Raw genomic sequence first — 20431 nt, 5'->3', positions numbered from 1 at the left:
ACCTGCGGGCGACAAAGCCTCTCGGGGACTTTGCGCCCCGCAGGTTGGGGGTGAGGGGTTTTTATAGGGGAGCAAAAAGCAAGGTTTACAGAAGCGAGATGCAGGGTGGTAAATTGTTAACCTAGATAACATTGAGGGGACTGCTTGGCGGTTTATTGTTCCTCTCATCCTGCCTTCCCCTTTTCTGGTTGGCGACTAGATGTCTGATAGCATAGCCCCTGATCCGTGATGAGTCCCGCTTTCTACGTGACTCAGGCCTCGCAATCTTCTCTTTCTTTGTTCCTATGACCTATCCATAAATCTTATGTCTCGCAGCCAGATGAGGCTATCTTTGCTCAGGTGTCTTTGCTCAGCATTGTGGAGGTCCTGAATTAGGCCTGTTATTTGTTCAGCACTCTGGAGGTCCTGACTCCGGAGGCCTTAATGGAGCTTGCTATCTGAAACCCTTTGCAGAGCGTTATAACTGTGGTTAAGGTTAAAAACCAGTTTTAACTGTGACCCCAATGAAGTTGGGGTCCTTCAATCCCGGCACTGAAGGCAGAGGCATGAGAATCTCTGTTGCTGACCAGCCAGTCTAGCTAAATTGGAAACTTTAACATTGTCTTAGAAAATAAGGCAGTCACAGAGAAAGACAACGAATGTCAACCTCTGGGAAACACACACAGACACTCTCTCTCTGTCTCTCTGTCTCTCTCTCTGTCTCTCTCTGTCTCTCTCTGTCTCTCTGTCTCTCTGTCTCTCTCTCTCTCTCTTTCTCTCTCTCTCTCTCTCATACACACACATGCATACACATACCAAAATGTCTGGATTCCGATGTTTTTTAATTAAAAATTTGGCTCAGTTTCCCACGAGTTGCATGCTTTTGAGTAAGTGACTTATCTTTTTAAATCCTCAGTTTCTTATTTTGCAAATTAGAAGCAATACTACTCCTCTCCCCTCAAGGGCTAGTTCTGGAGATAGACTAAGATAACACATGCACAATGCTAATCACAAGACATAGCATACTATTAGCTCTATTACAATTGCTATGTTCTTCAGAGCTAACACTGCAACATTCCTATGGTGCAGAGAATGTTGAGAATCGCTTATGTAATCTAATCCCATTTCCAATATGGCTAGTCATCTACACAATTCTGGGCAGAAATTAAGTAACCCAGTCATCCACTAATGGGAAATGAAATAAGAGGACAGGGAAGGAAGACTTCAAAAAAATTTCTAGAGAATTATCGTCAGATATAGAACAAAATCTTGTGGTAAACTTGATGATAACCATGAGATTTGACATACAACTTCACTTCCTCAGAGTATCACACAAAGGCGTGAGGTACCACACTGTGATCCATGTTTTCCAAAAGGTTCACAACATTCCAAGGGCATCATTGTAAAAGTTAAAAATAAAATTAGATTGCTCCCATTGTCTCTGAAATAGCTACTTAGCTGTGCTCTCTCAGGGAAAAGTCAGGAGAGGAAATCAGGGTGACTGTTTTTCATCCATGAAGCCACATGTGTAACGTACCAGTTAAGCAGAGTGCTTATGAGTGCAGTGAGGTCATACTGATACTGGAAGAAAATGCCTGGGATGGAGGGGGGTGTACAGGGACAGAGAGTTAGATTGGCACAGGATCAAAAGAAACCAAATAGAGTCCATATGGAAACCTCTAGTTGTGTTTCTTAGTGTATACTCTGCTCATGTGTTCAAGTGGCTGAATCCATGATAGAAACATGTCACTCTACTGTCCAGCACAAAGTTTCCTGCCTGACAATGTAGAACATCTGCTTTGAAGACTTCAAGAAAACACAAGAAACAATTTATAACTTTGTTAGAGAAATATTTTAAAGGATTAATTTACCCAGAAAAAAACACTCAAGGGCTCAATGTCTGGTTTGTCCCTTTGATAATAACTCCAAAACATGACAAAGTTTTGAAGTCAGATATATGTATCTACATACATATATATATCTGTGTACACATACACACACACAAACACACACACATATATTTGTAAATATATATGTACAAACACATGTTAAGATGGTCCCTGATTTACAATGGTTCAAATTATGATTTTTCTACTTAAGATAGCACAAAAAAGCTAAATACAAATTGAACTGAAATTTGAAATTTTAAGGTTCATCTCTTCTCAAGCAAGCAGTTTACAGCATGATAGTCTTGAGGGGCAAAACAGCAGCAAGAAGTCACAGACTCTAGCCAACTCCATGATTTCAGAGGAAAGCAGTTGATTCTGTAATCTGTAAGGTACTGAATCTAAAAAATTGTGTGGACAGTCAGTGCTTCACTATATAATGGCTTTTATGGTAAGTGACTTTTGTCAAACTGTAGGCTAAAGTAAGTATTCTGAGTGTGTTTAAGGGGGCTAAGTTGTGTTGTGCAGCGGGCTAAATACATTGAATGTATTATGACAGGATATTTTCAACTTGCGTTAGGTTCATTAGGATAATATCACTGTAAGTTGGAGGACATCTGTTATGCCATTAATATACCAACTCCTGGATATCCTTTCCTCTTCCATATTTTAACTCTTTTCTGTTCACTGACTTCTCCTTCTGCACCCACCAAGTACTTATCACCAGCTGTCTGACTTCAGGATGCCTCACTTTCATTTCATCATCATTATGATGTCATCTGGAAGCAACAACTCCTAGTAGATAAGATGTGAGGCATGTTTAATCAAACCTCTTAAACTTCAGGGCACGGATATCTTTTAGATTATGGGTTTGCTACTTGATAATTGCATGCAGTGGATGTAATCAATTTTCCCACTTACTAAACATTTAAACTTTCTTAAAGTATTTGACCCACTCACATTTTCCTTTCTGTGACATCTTTATATAAATTTATAGATATGAGAGAGAGAGAGAGAGAGAGAGAGAGAGAGAGAAAGAGAGAGAGATAAAGAGAGAGAGAGATTAGGATGATACCAGTTAGTCACCAGCTTTACTTTTTTTTGAGATGGTATCTCAGAGTTGTTTTGATTTGTCTTTCTCTGATGTCTAAGGATGTTGAACATTTGCTTAAGTGTCTTTCTGCCATTTGACATTCTTCTGTGGAGAATTTTCTGTATAGATCTGTACCCCATTTTTAAATTGGATTATTTGGTAGTTTAATGTCTAGTTTCTTGAGTTCTTTGTATATTTTGCAGATCAACTCTCTGTCAGATGTGGGGTCGGCGAAGATCTTTTCCCTTTCTGTAGGCAGGTGTTTTGTCTTATTGACTGTGTCCTTTGCTTTACACAAGTTTCTCAATTTCAGGAGGTTCCATTTATTAATTGTCAATCTCAGTGTCTGTGCTACTGGGGTTATATTTAGGAAGTGGTCTCTTGTGCCAATGCATTCAAAGCTGTTTCCCACTTTCTCTTCTATGAGGTTCAGTGTGGTTGGTTTTATTCTGAGGTCTTTGATCCATTTGTACTTTAGTTTTGTGCATGGTGATATATATGGATCTATTTTCATTATTCTTCATGTTGACATCTAGTTTTACCAGAACCATTTGTTGAAGATGTTTTCTTTTATCCATTTTATATCTTTAGCTTCCTTGTCAAAAATCAGACACTGATAGGTTTGTGGGTTAATATCAGTGTCTTCAATTCTATTCAGTTGGTCCACCTGTCTATGTTTATGCCAATTCCAAGCTATTTTCATTACTGTAGCTGTATAATAGAGTTTGAAGTCAGGGATGGTGATGCTTCCAGATGTTCTTTTATTGTATAGGGTTGTTTTTGTTCTCTTGGCCTTTTGTTTTTCCATATAAAATGTAGTATTGTTCTTTTGAGGTCTGTGAAGAATTGTGTTGAGATTTTTATGTGTACTGCAGTGTATCTGTAGATTGTTTTTGATAAGATTGTTATTTTTTGCTATATTGATCCTACCTATGCAAGATTGTGGGCGATATTTTAATTTTCTGATATCTTCTCAATTTCATTCTTCAAAGACCTTGTCTACAGGTATTTCACTTGTTTTGTTAGAGTTATCCCAAGATATTTCATGTTGTTTGTGGCTATTGTGAAGTCTGGTGTTTCTTTGGTTTCTTTTTCAGCCCTTTTATTATTGGTATATAGGAGAGATACTGATTTTTGTATTAATCTCATATCCTGCCATATTGCTGAATCTATTTATCAGGTGTAGGAGTTCCCTGGTAGCATCTTTGGAGTCACTTCTATATACTGTCATATCATAAGCAAATAGCAAAAGTTTGTTTTCTTCCTTTCCAGTTTATACTCTCTTTATTTCCTTTTGTTGTCTTATTTCTCTACCTAGGACTTCAGGTACTATATTTAAATAGTCATTAAAAAAATGTCACAATCAAAAAAAATCCAAGGTCTTATGGTTTCAGCGCATAATTCTACCATAATTTCAAAGAACTAATACTGATACTCAGCAAATTGTCCCACATAATAGAAGCAGAAGGAACACTGTGAAACTCTTTTTATGAGGCTACAGTTACCCCGACACCCAAATCATACAAAGAAGCAATAAGAAAGAGAATTACAGAACAATCTCCCTCATGAACATTGATGCAAAATACTCAATAAAATACTGGGAAATGAACCCAAGGACACATCATAAAATTCATTTACCATGATCAAGTAGGCTTCATCCTAGAAATGCAGGGATGTGTCACCATATGAAAATCTATCACTGTCATCTATCATATAAATAAACTAAGCGAAAAAACAACATGACCATCTCATTAGAAGTTAAAAAAGACTGACAAAATCCAACATCCCTTCATGATAAATGTCTTGGAGGGATCAGAGATAGAAGAAACATTTCTAAACATAATAAAGGAAATATACAGTAAGCCAAGAACAAAATCAATCTAAATGAAAAGAAACTCAAAGCAATTCCACTAAAATCAGGAACAAGACAAAGCTGTCCATTCTCTCCATATCTATTCAATATAGTACCCTAGCATCTATCTCAACACCATAAGTGCTGAGTCATTTTTGTGTTAAGTTGTGTTACGTGTCATGGGGTCCCACTCACCTTGATGATTGCCTTGCCCTGGGACTAGTTGCCTCATGTTGGGTGACAATTGTTAGGCCTCCTTAGCCTTCTTATTTTCTAGGGAAAGGTGAGTGTGCTATTCATGATGCAGGACGATCAGATGCAAAAGGGAGTCAAGACAAAGCAGGAACTCAGTTTATTACTGTGAGCATCAGCTTATATAGGTTAAGTGATATGGTGTGATGTGGGGATACCTCCAGCCAATGAGAGACAGTCAAGCCCTCCCTCTGGCTCGAGGGGCCTCTGCCTAGTTTTTACTGTTTCATTCTCACTGAGTTCCCTCAAACTTGAGCCAGGCTTTTCTCTGTCCTAAATGTCTTGAGGTACAGGCCCTGAGATAATTGTGGCCCAACATCCATCCATTTGCATGCAGACTACTTCCCATTTTCTCTTCTATCAGGTTCAGTGTGGTCAGATTTATATTGAGGTCTTTAATCCATTTGGACTTGAGTTTTGTGCATGGTGATAGATATGGATCTATTTTTTTCTTCTACAGGTTGACATCCAGTTATGCCAGCACCATTTGTTGTTCATCTCATCTTGATTTAATTTTGGTATGTAGTATCTATCTAGAAAATTTTCATTTCTTTTACGTTTTCTTATTTTGAGGTGTAAAGGCTTTTGTAGTATGACCGAATGATTCTCTGAATTTCCTCAGTGTATGTTGCTATGTCCTCCTTTCATTTTTTATTTGTTAATTTGTTAATTTGTTAATTTATTTGAGAATTGTTCTCTCTCTGCCTTTTGATTAGTTTGGATAAGGGTTTGTCTATCTTGTTGATTTTTCAAAGAACTATCTCTTTGTTTTATTGATTCTTTGTATTGTTTTCTTTGTTTCCATTTTATTGATTTCAGCCCTCAATTTGATTATTTCCTGTCTTCTAACCCTCCTGGATTAGTCTGCTTCTTTTGTTCTAGAACTTTCTGGTGTGCTGTGAAGTCACTAGTGTGAGATTTCTCCACTTTCTTCTTGTAGGCACTTAGTGCTATGAACTTTTCTCTTAGCACTGCTTTCATGCTGTCCAATAGGTTTGTGTACACTGTGCCTTCATTTTCGTTGAATTCTAGGAAGTCTTTAATTTCTTTCTTTGTTTCCTCCTTGACTCAGAGGTGGTTCAATCGAGCACTGTTCAATTTCCAGTGCTGTACTTCTGCAATTAGTGTTGTTGTTAAATTCTAACTTTAAACCATGGTGATCCAATAAGATGCAGGGAGTTATTTTTTTGTATATATTGAGGTTGCTTTGTTACCAAGGATGTGGTCAATTTTAGAGAAGGTTCAATGAGGTGCTGAGGAGAAGGTATATTCTTTTATTTTAAAATATTTTTTATTGAGCTATATATTTTTCCTCCTTTCTCCTCCTCTTTTACCTTCTCTCATGTTCCACATGCTCCCAATTAACCCAGGAGATCTTGCAGGTTCTCTGCGATTGTGAATTGTAGGTTTTTTTTTTTTTTGGTTTGTTTGCTTTATGTCTAAAAACCACTTTTGAATTAGTGCATATGATATTTGTCTTTCTTGGTCTGGGTTACTTCACTTAATAAGATGTTTTCTCGATCCATCCATTTGCTCACAAATTACAAGATGTCATTAATTTTTTCTGCTGTGTAGTACTCCACTGTATAAACGTGCCATATTTTCTTTATCCATTCTTTGGTTGAGGGGCATTTAGGTTGTTCCCAGCTTCTGGCTATGACAAACAATGCTGCTTTTTAGTTTGCTGAATGAATTCTTGCATTGGCAGCTATCCACCCTCCAATAGGTGCCAGCAGTGTCTTTGCTTCTTGGTCCAGTCCTTGCAGTGACTGTCTGTGTCTTTGAGAACTGTTCTAGGTCTGCTCTGTGATGTTGCTGTCTGTGTTTCAGGGAGCCACTGAGGTCTCTATTGTTCGGCTCTTTTGGTCTCTTCTCTTGGTTTGCTCTCTTGGTCCCCTCTGTTCAGTCACAGTCTGTGCTTGAGATTTCCTCTCTTGGTCCCCTCTTGTGTAGTTGCAGCTCTGTTTCAGAGTTCCTCTGAGGTTGAATGGGTGGGGAGTGGGGGTGGTGGTGATTGGAGGGTTTTGGGGGTGGAGTGAAACTTGTAGCTTGCAGGGTCTGATTGGTCAGGTGGGAGTGTTGAAGCAGCTTACCTGTAGGAAGCTTGCCTGTTGACTGGCTAGAGAAGCTGAGGCAGGTGGGGGAGGGGCCCAGGATTTTGCCCTGGTATGGATGGCCTAGAGAGTGGGGTGCCTTGCTGGGTAAGTGGTCACTCACTGCTTGGTCCTCTCCTTGAATTTGCAACCCGTGTTTCAGAGTTCCTCTGAGGTAGCAGGGGGAAAGGTGGGTTTGGGGGCAGAGTGGGACTTGTAGTGTGAAGGGTCTGATGGATGAGGTCGTCAGTTCCGACTTCTAAATGCAAGTGTTTATAGTTACACATTCCCCCACAGAACTGCTTTTAATGCGTCCTAGAGGTTTTGTTGCATTGTGTTTTCATTTTCTTTTCTTTTCAGGAAAATTTTAATTTCTTTCTTCTTTGACCCATTTATTATTCAGAAATATATTGTTTAATCTGCATGCATTTTAATACTTACTAGAGATTCATTTGCTGTTGATTTTAAATTTTATGGTATTGTGGTCAGATAAGATACATGGTGTTACTTAAATTTTTGTGAATTTCTAAGATTTGTTTTGTGTCTTAGGATGTGATATATTTTGGAAAAGCTTCCATGACCTGCAGAATAGTGTGTACACTCACTGACTGAGTAGAACGTATAATCTTTGATGTTTGATTGCAATACTGTGTAGACATCTGCCTGCACATAGTCATAAAACAGGACGATTGAGAAGCCTTAACTTGCTTTGGGCTGTAACTGAGTTCTAACAAAGTGTTTGCGTCTGTCTTTTGATTGTAGCACCATAAAGGCACACACGGATACTCAGGAAGGGAGAACTGCAGCACACCTCAATGATTAGTTCTGGTTCTCTTGGTTTCAGTGAAGAAACGTCTCTTCAAAAACTAAAGTTAATACACTAAAATCCCATGAAATTCAGATTTTAGTGTCTATAAATAAAGCTTCATTGACACACAAAAACACAGTAGATTTGAGTAACTGAAACTATTTTGGTATTTTGGCACACATCTGCAATTTTAGCACTTGGTACCAAGTACAAGAGGTTTACTGTGTCTCAGGAAACCCTGGGTTACATAGTGAATGTCGAGCTAGACTGACTAACATAATGAGATCCTATGTTAAAAAGTAAAACCAAAGGAAAAAAAAAAGAATGCTAAAGAGTTTAATTGACTTTGGAATCATATTCAACATTTGTTTATATCTTTCAGTCCCACAGATTTTAGCAAGATTTACTCATAGCCTCCGTGGTTTAGGCATGATTCCAAACAGTGAAAATGTAGAAGAGAATAAGACCGATAAACTTGATATTTTTTTTGGTGTCTTAATATATCAGAAGAAGACAATTGAGAAGGCAGAATAGAAAATAGTTTATTTATACTAGAAACATTTAGGGTGTCAACAAGCAGAAGTTACTTCTCTATTCCATCAGAAGGTCCAAGTCTTTTTCTGAGCCTCCTCATGGCTGACTTCATCTCCTGGTTCCTCAGAGTGTAGGTTAAGGGGTTGAGCAGAGGGGAGATGACTGTGAAGGTGACAGAGATGGCCTTATCTGTGGGGAGGGCAGTGAATGGCCGGGCATAGACATAGATGCAGGGTACAAAGTGCAGGGTGATCACAGTGATGTGGGAGGTGCAGGTGGAGATGGCTTTCTTTCTGCCCTCTCCTGAATGAGACCTTAGCAATAATAATATAACCATGTAGGACACCAAGAGCATGAAGAACCACAGTGTGTTGAGCATCCCATTATTGGAAATCATCAGCATCTCCAGAACAAAGATGTCTGTGCAGGCAAGTCTGATGACCTGTGGGACATCACAGTAGAAAGTGTCAAGAACATTGGGTCCACAGAATGGAAGTGTCAGCAAGAGAGAAATCTGCACGATGGAGTGGATAAAGCCTCCTATCCAGGAGGCCACTATTAACCCAATGCAACGGCCTCTGCTCATGATGGTCACATAATGGAGGGGCTTGGAGATGGCCACATATCGATCTAGAGCCATCACTGACAGAGAAAACACATCCACTCCTCCAATAAGGTGGAAGAAGAACATCTGAGTGAGGCAGCCATTGAACGAGATGCTCTTCCTGTCTGAGAGAAGGTCCACCAGGACCTTAGGTGCAGTAATGGAGGAAAAGCAGATGTCGGCAACAGACAAATTCCTGAGCAAGAAGTACATGGGGGTGTGAAGGCGCGGCTCACAGGTCACGGTGACCATGATGAGAAGGTTCCCCAGCAGAGTTGTCACATACACCATGAGAAAGAAAAGGAACAGCAGCACGCTGACTTCTTGACTCTGGGTCAGGCCAAGGAAAATAAGTTCTTTGACCCTGGTGTAGTTTTCCATAGCCATCAAAACACCCTCTTTGTTTGCTTGTTTTGTTTCAGGCATCAGGCTGTTTATCTTGTTTTCCTAAGCTTCTAAGATATAATTCAGAAGCTCTTTTTTATGGCTATAGCACCTGGAATAGATTGTTGTTCATAATCTAATATTGCAGTTAACTTGATAATCAAATTACCACATAGAAAATATTTTTTCTACAATGAGTAACACTGGAAAAGAAAATACATTAGTAGTTTCACTTAGAATATTTATAATAGAGAAAATTTACCATGGTTCATTTTGCTGCTTTTGATATTGAACTTCCAATGGTCCAAGTAAACCTCTCTCCCTCTCTCTCTCTCTCTTTTTTTTTTAAAGTCAATTTGTATCGCTTTAAGGAAATCTTTGTAATTCTTCTTGTCAGTTATTTTACTTGAGGGGCAAAGATTCTGGCTTTCCTATAAAAAAGTAAAAGGACCACTATCAAGTTAACTTTTCCTAATTTGTTATTATTCTTATTATCAGTTGTATTCTACATTGTATGTGGAGACTCTTGGATATGGACGTATGGAGATTCTAGAATTCTTCTGAACGATCATTTGTTTTTCACTAAATGCGGGGTTTATGTGCTTTGTGAGAGGCAGTGCTAAACCCTCTGCCCTGAGAAACTGCAGCAGTGGTCTCACCCCTTCTCATTCCATCATCCTAACTCAGTGAGCGATGAAAATCTGAATGTGAACTGTTTGCTGTCAACAGTATCAGTATCAGTATTGGTTTGAGCAAGTGTAGAAGCGCAGAAACTGTGTGTGTGTATGTGTGTGTGGTGTGTTTGTGGGGTGTGTGGGTATGCATATGTGCATGATAGTAGGGGGAGACCCATGTGAGATGCTATAGGTCTGAAACAGGATCAAGCTTCCTGGGTCCGAACACAGATTTCTAATTTTAACCTCTGTCAGAAACATAGAAATCAATCTGGGCATGGTGCTGCTTGCTTTTAATCCCAGCATTTTGGAAGCAGAGGCAGGCGGATCTTTGTTAGTCTGAGGCTGCAGAGTGAGTTCCAGGACAGCCAGAGATACACAGAGAAACCCTGTCTCGAAAAAACAAAACAAACAAACAAACAAACAAACGAAAAACAACCATCACCCCTACCACCTTCATCATCACCACCACCACCACCACCACCACCACCAATACAAACCCACAGGATTCAACTAGAAACCTACTCTCCCCTCCTCTGTTCCTGCTTCCTTTCTCCAGTGGGCATCATCAGCAGACTCATTTGTAAGTTTTGGGAAGAAACAGTCACGATGGCCTCAAGAGTCCATTTATCTCAAGCCTCAGTTGTCTGGTGAATGGTTCTTTTATGTATTCTTGGAGGAGCAGCTTTTAGTTAGCCCCAGTCGAAGAAGAAGAGATGAAAAGAGACTATACTTCCACAAAATTGCAACAGTTGCATGTTGGGACTCGGATTTAAATGCACTTATATATAGTTCCAAAGCCACTCTATTTATTGGAGAAATCACTCTTTGAGCACGCAATAAGAAGGAGTTACTTCTTCATCTCAATTTTAGTGTAAAGATACTAGAAAAACACTTCCTGATTGGCTATTTAATTGAAAAGTCAAGGAGTTTCCAGATAAACTTGGGTACATCATAGACAGTCCACTTTCTCACACATCTGCAGCACCCCTAAGACTTGGCACCAAAACCTGATAATCAAAATATAGAGCCCGACTCCCCCACATTAGTTTTGATTGTATCCCTGACGTTGAGTTTGTTAGGAATTTAAAAAGCATACATCTAATCAATATATCCTTCAGTCTTTCCTCACACAGTTTTTGGGTCCTTTCAGAACAGTTGGCACATGACTTATGCCACATGCTAGCTATATCACACACAAGTGCAGCCAAGTCTTATTCTGGGTCCATGTTCAGTCTGATGGAAATACAAATACTTAAGGGCATCAACAGCCATGGGGACAACCAATGATGGCCCAATGTCATAGAATCACAGTAGGGCTCTATTTCGGGCTGTTATAGGAAACTTCAAACTTTAACAGTGGAGATAAAAATTTGTCACTGTCTGGATGAATTGCAATACCAGAGGCAGAGAAATAATGCCCATAACTGGTGAAATGTCACAGCCACACAGAAAGCACCAAGAAAAGCAGTGCAGTGGATTGTTGGGCGTGAAAAGTGTGGTGTCAAAGGAGACCTTTATTCGTAACATCATTCTTTGTATCATTACATCATCAATAAATATTTCACTATTGAATCACATGTCTCTTAAGTGCTGTCACCTCAGTGAATGATTGACCTAAGCATCCTATCTATTGGGTATGCTTTTCATGAAAGGAAGATTGTATAAGCTGGAGGAGATGAAATCAGAATAGAGAAACATTGCTCTTTCTTTCTTCCAAGTCAACATATGTATCTTTACATTTTTGTATTACAAGGTTATCTGAGAAAAATCTGAAGAATTGCATTTCTTGGAAAACATTTTTTTGCATTGATTTTTAACATGTGTCAGCCACACATTAAACCATCGAAAAGCTCTCAACACTTGTCTAATTCCTTATATCAGAACCAGGCTACCTTATGAATTCTTCTTAACACTAAATCCCCTTCCAGTACTTGACACCTACCTTTGTTTACCAGTGAGAAGATTGCCTTTGGTCTGAAATACTTAATATTTCTGGAAAATATTTAAAGTTAAACACAGCGACAGCATCTCTATTTCAATATGCACACAATCCTAGGTAGCAGCTGAGTATCTTTACCTATTGCCTTCACCTTAAAAACTCAGATAAAATGATATGATATTAGATCCAGGGTACAGCAACTGTTGGTATTAATCTTTGAAAGATGCTTCTGAAGGTAAAGCCCTTTGCATGCTTGAATATCTTAGTGTCCTTGCTCCATTTGTCTTGGCAGCAAACTCAGAGTCACATCTTCAAGGTTCTGCTGTGTTCCAGTCTTATATTCAAATCCCTCAGCTTCAGGCTTAATGTAAGCCTGGAAAAAGGAATATCACTGGACAAGAAAGCAGAAGTAACTGACTGTAGCCTTGACCACACAATTTTAAGGGGTCATTAAAATGTTATCAAAACACATAGGTACACATATTCACACATATTGACTTATGTTGGCTGGTGTTCAAAGACTTTAGAGGCAATACAAGAAATCTCTTTGGTTTCTATCTTTAGCATGTGCACTGGGCTCCTGTGTCATGTCCTGGTCCCTTAATCTCAGTCTTATTATGAGAGTTAAGTATAGTTGAGCAAGCAAGTGGAAACCTACTGGCTAGTTCCACCACTGCTGGTGGAGTTTCAGTGGGGATTATTAAATTGTTGTAATACATGTATAAACACCCATGTGTAAACAGAGACAATCATGGAAAAAGCAATTATTCAGGTTACCAAGGCAGAAATGGAATGCCCTATTCTAAAACCTAAGAAGCTCTTTGTTAAAACATGCCAGTCCACATGTCTAAAATAGCTCAATGTCAACTCTGTCTTTAGAAGTGTGAAATAGTGTATATTTGAATGGTCATATTTCTTTTTTTAAATTATTTTTATGTTCATTCGTCTTTTGCTTGCATGTACATCTGTGTGAGGGTGCCAACCCACTGGACCTGGAGTTATAGATGAGCAACATGAGCTGCCACGTGGGTGCTGGGAGTTGAACCATTGAACCTGGGTTTTCTGGAAGATCATCTAGAGCTCTTAACCACTGTGCCATCTCTCCAGCCCCTAATTGCCCATATTTTTTTTTCATGGATAAAGTCAAGAAGTTAGAAAAACATAACTGGACCTCAAGCACTTTTATACCATTTAATTTCCTCATCAAGTAGAGAGTAATATGACTCTTGAGTCTGGATGTCCACCTCTTTTGGGTGCCATTGAGGATTCTTAGACAGGCATACCTACCAACTCTTTCCCATCGTTATGCCATATAAACCATCACTTTGGAGAGAGCTAGACAGAACTACGTTTGCAAGTGGCAACACAGACAGCAATTGTCCACACAATAGCACCTGCTTTGTTTTAATGTACGGCTCCACAGAATTGGGTGGTGAGATACAGTGCTCTGGAACACAGTTGAGATGGGAATCTTTGGTTGTTGTTCTTCCAAAGGCTGTGAAGTCAGCTTTTCCACAGGGATCAAGGGTAAATGAATCCTGAGCCCCACTTTTCCTGTTTCTGCTATCATGTGGCAGCATAAATGAAAAGTATATGAAAAGCAACAGGTTCAAAGAGAAGACGAGGACCAATACAGGGTAGATATAACTGTGACCTTGTAAAAACGCGTATTTTAGATATTCACTATTCTCACAAAGTATAGAAGCTGTTTATTTACTTGTTTTATTGTTATGTCGACATCTCTGACAAAAGTATCTTAAAGAAGGAAGGATACATTCGGGAAGTTATGGCAGCAAGGAGCAAACAAAACTGTAAAATCTGGGGCTGGATAATAATGATAATAATAATAATAATAATAATAATAATAATAATAATAATAATAATAGCAAATAATAGCATTGGCTGTTATTTCTGAACCTACATTTGATTCCCAGAACCCACATGGAGGCTCATAATCATCTGTAACTTCTGCCCCTTGGGATCCAATGGCCTCTTCTCGCCTCTGTGGGTACTACACATACAGATGTTACAGAGACATAACAGGTAGGCAAAAACTCATATACATTAATTAAATAAATAAATAAATTCACAAACAAACAAAATAAATTTCTGGGGCTACAGAGATGACTCAGTGTTTAAGAGCACATATGAACTAATTTTCTGGAAGATTTGAGTTCAATTCCTAGCATCCACAGTAGTTGGCTCACAGCTACCTGAAAACTCAAACTCCATGGGGATCTGACTCCTGTGGTTTCTGCAAGCACCAGCACTTATGGACACACACATAAGTTCAAAACAATAAAAATGGAATATTCATCTAGAGTATACTGTTTTTTGGCCTTGGCTGACTAAGATTGACTTTTAATACATATAACTGAAAATGAGAATATTGGTGTTCCGTTGTCAAGGATATTTTATTTTTTATGGTGATTGTAGCTGTTCTGGTTTTATATTATCATATTACCTATTAAAATAATTTATTTGCTTTTATTTTATGTGCATTGGTGTTTTGTCTGTTTATATGCCTGTGTGAGAATGCCAGATCCCCTAGGAACTAGAGTTACAGACATTTATGAACTGTCATGTGGGTGCTGGGAATTGAACCATGGTCTTTTGGAAGAGCAGTCAGTGCTATTAACTGCTGAGCCATCTCTCCATCCCTGTCATACCATCTTTTTAAATTTAAATTTTACTTTACTTTATTTATTTGAGACAGGGTCTAATTATGTAGCCCTGACTGCTGTGTAATGTGCTATGTAATTACGCTGGCCTGGAGCTCATAGAGATCAAACTGCTTCTCACTCCAGAGCATGTGATTAAAAATGTGCATCATTGTGTCTGACTGTTTTTTTTTCTTTAAAAATAGTATTTGACAAATTAATAATGTACATAATATATTACGATTATGAGCATCCATTCCCTCTTATCGCCCTCCCACCCCAGTCATCTACACTATAAATTCCATTTTCCACATTTGTGCCTTTTGTTTTGTGACCTATTAAGTTTAACCTGGGTCGTTTGCAAGTGTCAGCTATCTATCAGAGCCTGGTGGACTCACCAGGGTGCCCGTAAGCAAAGACAGTGACTACCTCTCCTATTGCCTATGAGAGCCAATAGTTTCCCAGGGAGAGGTAATGCTCCATGATCCCCACCACACCCACCCCAGTTTCTGACTGGCTGTTGGCAGGACCAATAATGTTCTAGACGAGTGCAAGGAATAGCAGTTGCTGCCGGCTTATGATTGAAGCTGCTCTGCCTTCCCTAGAAGGCAGCATTTTCCAGCCTTTCTTCCCATCATTGGCTTTTACCTTCTTTCTGCTCCCTCCCTCTTCTGTGATGCTCCCTTAACCTTAAAGGGTGGTATAATTAACCCATTTAAGACTGAGGGTTCACCTGCCACTCATTCTCAGCCCTCTGAGAAGCCGTGAATCTCTGCTACTCACAGCTATTCACTGTAAATAGATTCTTCTATGATCATGATTAGAGGAGCCGTTGTCTATGGATATAAACAAAAATATTTAGAAGGGAGTTTAACATGTCAAATCAGCGAAGCATTAGTCGTAATTCCACTCCCAGGGCCTATGACTTCCTACACTTGGGCTTTGATTAGGTTCGCAATACCATATAGGAATTCCTCCTTGTTCAAACCAAGAGAGGTTGGTTACTTTGGGAACAGCCTCACCACTATTGTATCAGCGGGCACCTCTTGATTGGCAGGTTAGTGTTTTAGGTCACAGGCTTCAACGTTGTATAAGACTGTTAAGTTTGCTTCTCTAGAAGCTCCCATAGCACTTTCTTGTATTATGTGCAGTAGGCAGCAGGGAATGACCTTGCAGTTCAATTCTACATTGATTTTATTATGTCCTACAGTCTTGGTGCATGCTGCCTGTAGCAATAGGATCATGCCGTGTAGTCATGATGGGGCAGATAAGGGTAACGGTAATGCCCTGTGTTGTTTTGGGAACCTCTGAAGCTGTCCTAGCCTAATTCAAGAGGAGATACTCTGCAGCTGGTACTGGGATATTCATTTGGTCACTCATGGTTTCTGGAATTGGCAGTGTTTACCCATGTAGGGTCCCTCTGTTCAAACTTAAAATGTGTTTTAAAAATTAGGTTGCAGACTTAAAGGTTTCTATATATCCTCTTGTATACTTAGTTTTGGTTGCTTTCCACCTTACCTTTTTCCTTCATCCATCTCATCTTCTTCCCTGTTGAAAGGAGGTCGCTTGTTGGTTCCTGACTGCTCAGACCTGAAATAATCACACAGAAACTATATTATTTAAATCAGTGCTTGGCTCATTAGCTTTAGCTTCTTATTGGCCAACTCTTATATCTTAATTTAACCCATTTCTAGTAATCTGTGTATCATATGGGGCTGTGGCTTACTGACTAAAGTTCTGGTTTCTGTCTCCAGTGGGGCTACATGGCTTCTCCCTGACTCTGCTTTCTTCTTCCCAGCATTCAGTTTAGTTTTCCATACCTACCTCTATTCCCTGTGTAGGCCCAGGACCGTTTCTTTATTAATCAATGGTATTCACAGCATAAGGGGGGAATTCCACATCACTTCCCCATTTAAGCCTCATTAGCCCAGGATGCCCCTTCTAATTTCATTTTCTCCATATATCTCTCTTTAGGATGTTTTCTCTCCATTTCCTCAACTGGATCTTTTGTGTTCTGTATAAATCTTTCAAGATAAACACAAAGATAAATTAAAATATACATAAAAAGAGTGAGAGAATGTAATCTTTGTCTCTCTGGGTCTGGGTTATTTCACTAAGTGTAATGTTTTCCAGTCATCTCCATTTCTCTGAGAATTTCTTCATGATTGGATGAAATTCCAGTGTTTTAATGTACCATGTTTTTATTGTCTGTTCATCATTTATTGGGCATCTATCTTGAGTCCATTTCTGTAGGACCCCGCCTTCCTGTGGATACCCACACCCGATCCAGGCACGCGCCTTCCCGAACTCGGGCCCACGAGAATGGACGATTGTCCCGAGGGTTTAAAACAGACACACACAAAAGAGACCTGCTCACTTACCAAGAGTAAATGGCCACTTTATTAAACTCAAGTCGGGTATTTATACCAGTGGGCAAGGAGGATCAAAAGGGCAAGGCCTCCTCCCATCAGGAGCAGGAGAAGGAGAATACAGGCCCCGGAGCCTCAGGCAGAATCAGCTGGGAGGGGCCAGGCATGTGGAGCCCACTGCTAGAACCTTGAATACAGGTGGAATCACCATAACAAAGAGAGCCAGGTTCTTCCTAAGCTATCCCCTCAAGCCAGTGCTAGTGCAGAATCTCCAGGGAGCCGGAGGTCACAGGGCCCTGCGAATTGCCAAGGAGAAGGGAAAAAGACCTTGGTACCTACACGTTTCCTAGCTAGAGGGCAGTAAAGAACATGGATGTGCAGGTGTCTCTATTGTAGGTACAGAGTATGTATCTGGGAGTGGTACAGCTGTGTCATATGGCAGGTCTATGTTTAGCTTTTTGATGGATCTCCACAATGATTTCTGAGTGATAGTACCAGTTTACACTCCTACCAGCAGTTAGTAAGGACTTCCCTGGTGTGGGACAATTGTCTATATTCTGTCAGTTATGTTTTAAATAACCACTGATTGGCCAATAGCTAGGCAGGACGTATAGGAGGGACAATCAGACAGGAAGTAGAGGTGGTCAATAAGAACAGGAGAATTCTGGGAAGGAGGAAGCCCATTCCTCTGCAGTTGTGAGTCCGACAATGGAAGAAGCAATATGTAACCCATCCTGCTGAAAAGGTACTGAGCCATGTGGCTAACATAGACAAGAATAATGGGCCAATATAAGTTATGAGTAATTAAAAAGCCGGAGCTAATGAGCCAATCATTTTACCATTAATATAGACCTCTGTGTGATTTCTTTGGGCTAAATGGCTGTGGGACCTGGTGGGAGGACAGAAACCAGGTAGGACAGAAACCCAGACAACACTTCCCTACTTTGTTTTCAGTAGTTGTCACTTTATTTCTTTTTTCTTTTCTTTTTTAAAAACTTCTTATTGATTCTTTATGAGTCATGCACCCCAGTCCCACCCATCTCCTCATCCCTCTGTCTGTCCTCCACCCTTGCCTCGCTATCCCTCAATATCTGTCCTCCTCCCTTGCCTCCCCGTTCCTCCATATCTGCCTTTCACCCTTCTCTTCCCATCCCTCTGTATCTGCCCTCCACCGTTGTAACCCCCCATCCCAACAAACAAATGAAATCTCACTATGAAACTTGCAGTGCGTCACAGTGTTTCACACAATAAACTATTTTGCCCATATAGCTTTATTTGCAAATGTTCATTGCAAAGAGTCATTGGTCTGGTTCAAGACCTCTGGTTTCTGCTACACTATCAATGCTGGATCTTTTCTGGCACTTCTTTTGATATTCTATTGTTGCCCTGTGTCATGGAGATCCTGCAGTTTTGGTTCTTCAGGATTGGCCTCTTTTCATGTTCCAGCAGTTCTTAGATGGGGTAGATGGTAGCTGACTTGGTCAGCCTGCCTGTTTTCCTGTGCCTGCTCCACTTGGGCCAGCTCTCCTGCTTTGCCCAGGCCAAGGGCAGGGCCAGCACTTGAGTGCTGCCTCTGGCGAGGGGTGGGGCCATCTCTCCCACTTTCAGAGCAAGCTCTGATGTATGTATAGCTAGTAAGCTTTTTTTCCCATCATGTACACAGTCTCTTCACTCAGTTGCCATTTCTTTTGCTTTACAAAAGTTTTTTTTAATGTAATAAATTTTTCGTATTTCTTAAGTAATCAAAGTCTTATTAGAAAGTCTTTACCCCTTTATTTCTGTTTTATTAATTTCAGCGCTCAGTTTGATTATTTTCTGACATCTGGAAAGGGCATTTCATGGTCAGGTGAAAACCTGACACAAGGGAATCTCCCTGGAATCTGCAAGAAAGATCCCAGTTTAGATTCCTAGCAATAGCAGATATGTAGCCTGAACTGGCAATCTTTTGTGACCAGACTAGCCAATAGTCATCAGAGAGGAGTCATTCAGCAACTGATGGTAACACAGCCAAACACTAAGCGGAGTTTGGGGTATCATGCAGAAGAGGAGAAGATAGGCTTATAAAAGTCAGAGGGGTAAAGGAGACAGAAAACTCACAGAATCAGCTGACCTGGGCCCATCTGGGCTCATAGAGACTGAAAAGAAAACCAGGAAGCCTGCATGGTACTAACCTGGGCCCTCTGCATATATGTTACAGCTGTGTATAATGGGCCTCATGTGGGACTCCTACCAGGGAGAGCAGGGCTATCTCAGACTTTTTTACTGGCTATTTGGAACCTACTTCTCATACTGGGTTGCCTTGCCCATCCTTAATACGAGCGGAGGTGCTTAGTCTTACTACAACTTGATGTGCCAAGTTTTGTTGATATCCTTGGGAGTCCTGCCCTTTCCCAAACAGAAATGGAGGAATGGATTGGGGGTGGGAATAGAGGGAGGATCGAGGGAGGGACTGGGAGGAGAGGAGGAAGGACAAACTGCGGCCAAATAAATAGTAAATGAAGTTGTTTAAAAGAAAGGAAAGTCTTTACCTGTGCCTCTATCTTCTTTTTTTTAAAACCTAGAAGCATTTTTATCTAAAAATTTCATTAATTTTTTATATATAACCTACTTTATTTAATTGATAATGCTTAATTTTTTCTTTTGTTTTTGTTGAAAATATAATTCATCCATTTATTTGTTTTACACCCCAGTCACAGTTTTTCCTCCCTCCTTTCCTCCCAGTCCCATTCCCTCAACTTCCCTCTGCCCCCCACCCCCATCCATTCCTCCTCCATTTCTGTTCAGGAAGGGGCAGTCCTCCTGTGGATATCAACAAAACATGGTATTTCAAGTTGTAGTAAGAATAAGAACCTCCCCATGCAAGGCAAGGCAAGGTGACCCAGCATGAATGATGGGGTCCCAAAAACTGGTAAAAGAGCTGAAGACAGATCCTGCTCCCACCTTTAGGAGTCCCATAAGAAGACTAAGCTACACAGTTGTAACATATATGCAGAGGGCCTAGATCAGTCCCAAGCAGGCTCCCTGGTTGTTGGTTCAGACCTGTGAGCACCTAGGAGCCTAGGTTATTAGATGCTGAGGGTGGAAATATAATTCTTTGTTGACTTATCAGTCATGTTAGCAATTTGATTGTTTTCATTTTGTATTCTAATCAATTTCTGATGAGAAATCACCTGTTAAAGTGATTGAATATCCCAAGTCATTTCTACCTGGATATTTTCAGTATTCTCTTTCAGATAGTTTTGTTAAGTGTAATTTTGTTTGTTTGTTATTTAGTTTGTATAACTTCTTGGAGATATGTATA

General features: G+C 40.0%; 1 protein-coding gene across 1 annotated transcript; it reads right to left on the bottom strand.

Moving 5' to 3' along the window:
• Nucleotides 1–8546: 8546 nt before the first annotated feature.
• On the bottom strand, nucleotides 8547–9488 carry LOC148121393 (olfactory receptor 4D10-like). The gene has a single exon (XM_087908085.1). It carries the CDS (start codon nucleotides 9486–9488, stop codon nucleotides 8547–8549), a length of 942 nt encoding a protein of 313 aa, XP_087764211.1.
• Nucleotides 9489–20431: the final 10943 nt, after the last annotated feature.

The sequence above is a fragment of the Myodes glareolus genome, chromosome 7 (genome assembly GCF_982192425.1).
Source record: "Myodes glareolus chromosome 7, mMyoGla1.1, whole genome shotgun sequence".
Lineage (NCBI taxonomy): Eukaryota > Metazoa > Chordata > Mammalia > Rodentia > Cricetidae > Myodes > Myodes glareolus.
This window is presented reverse-complemented; position numbering and strand designations above follow the sequence as displayed.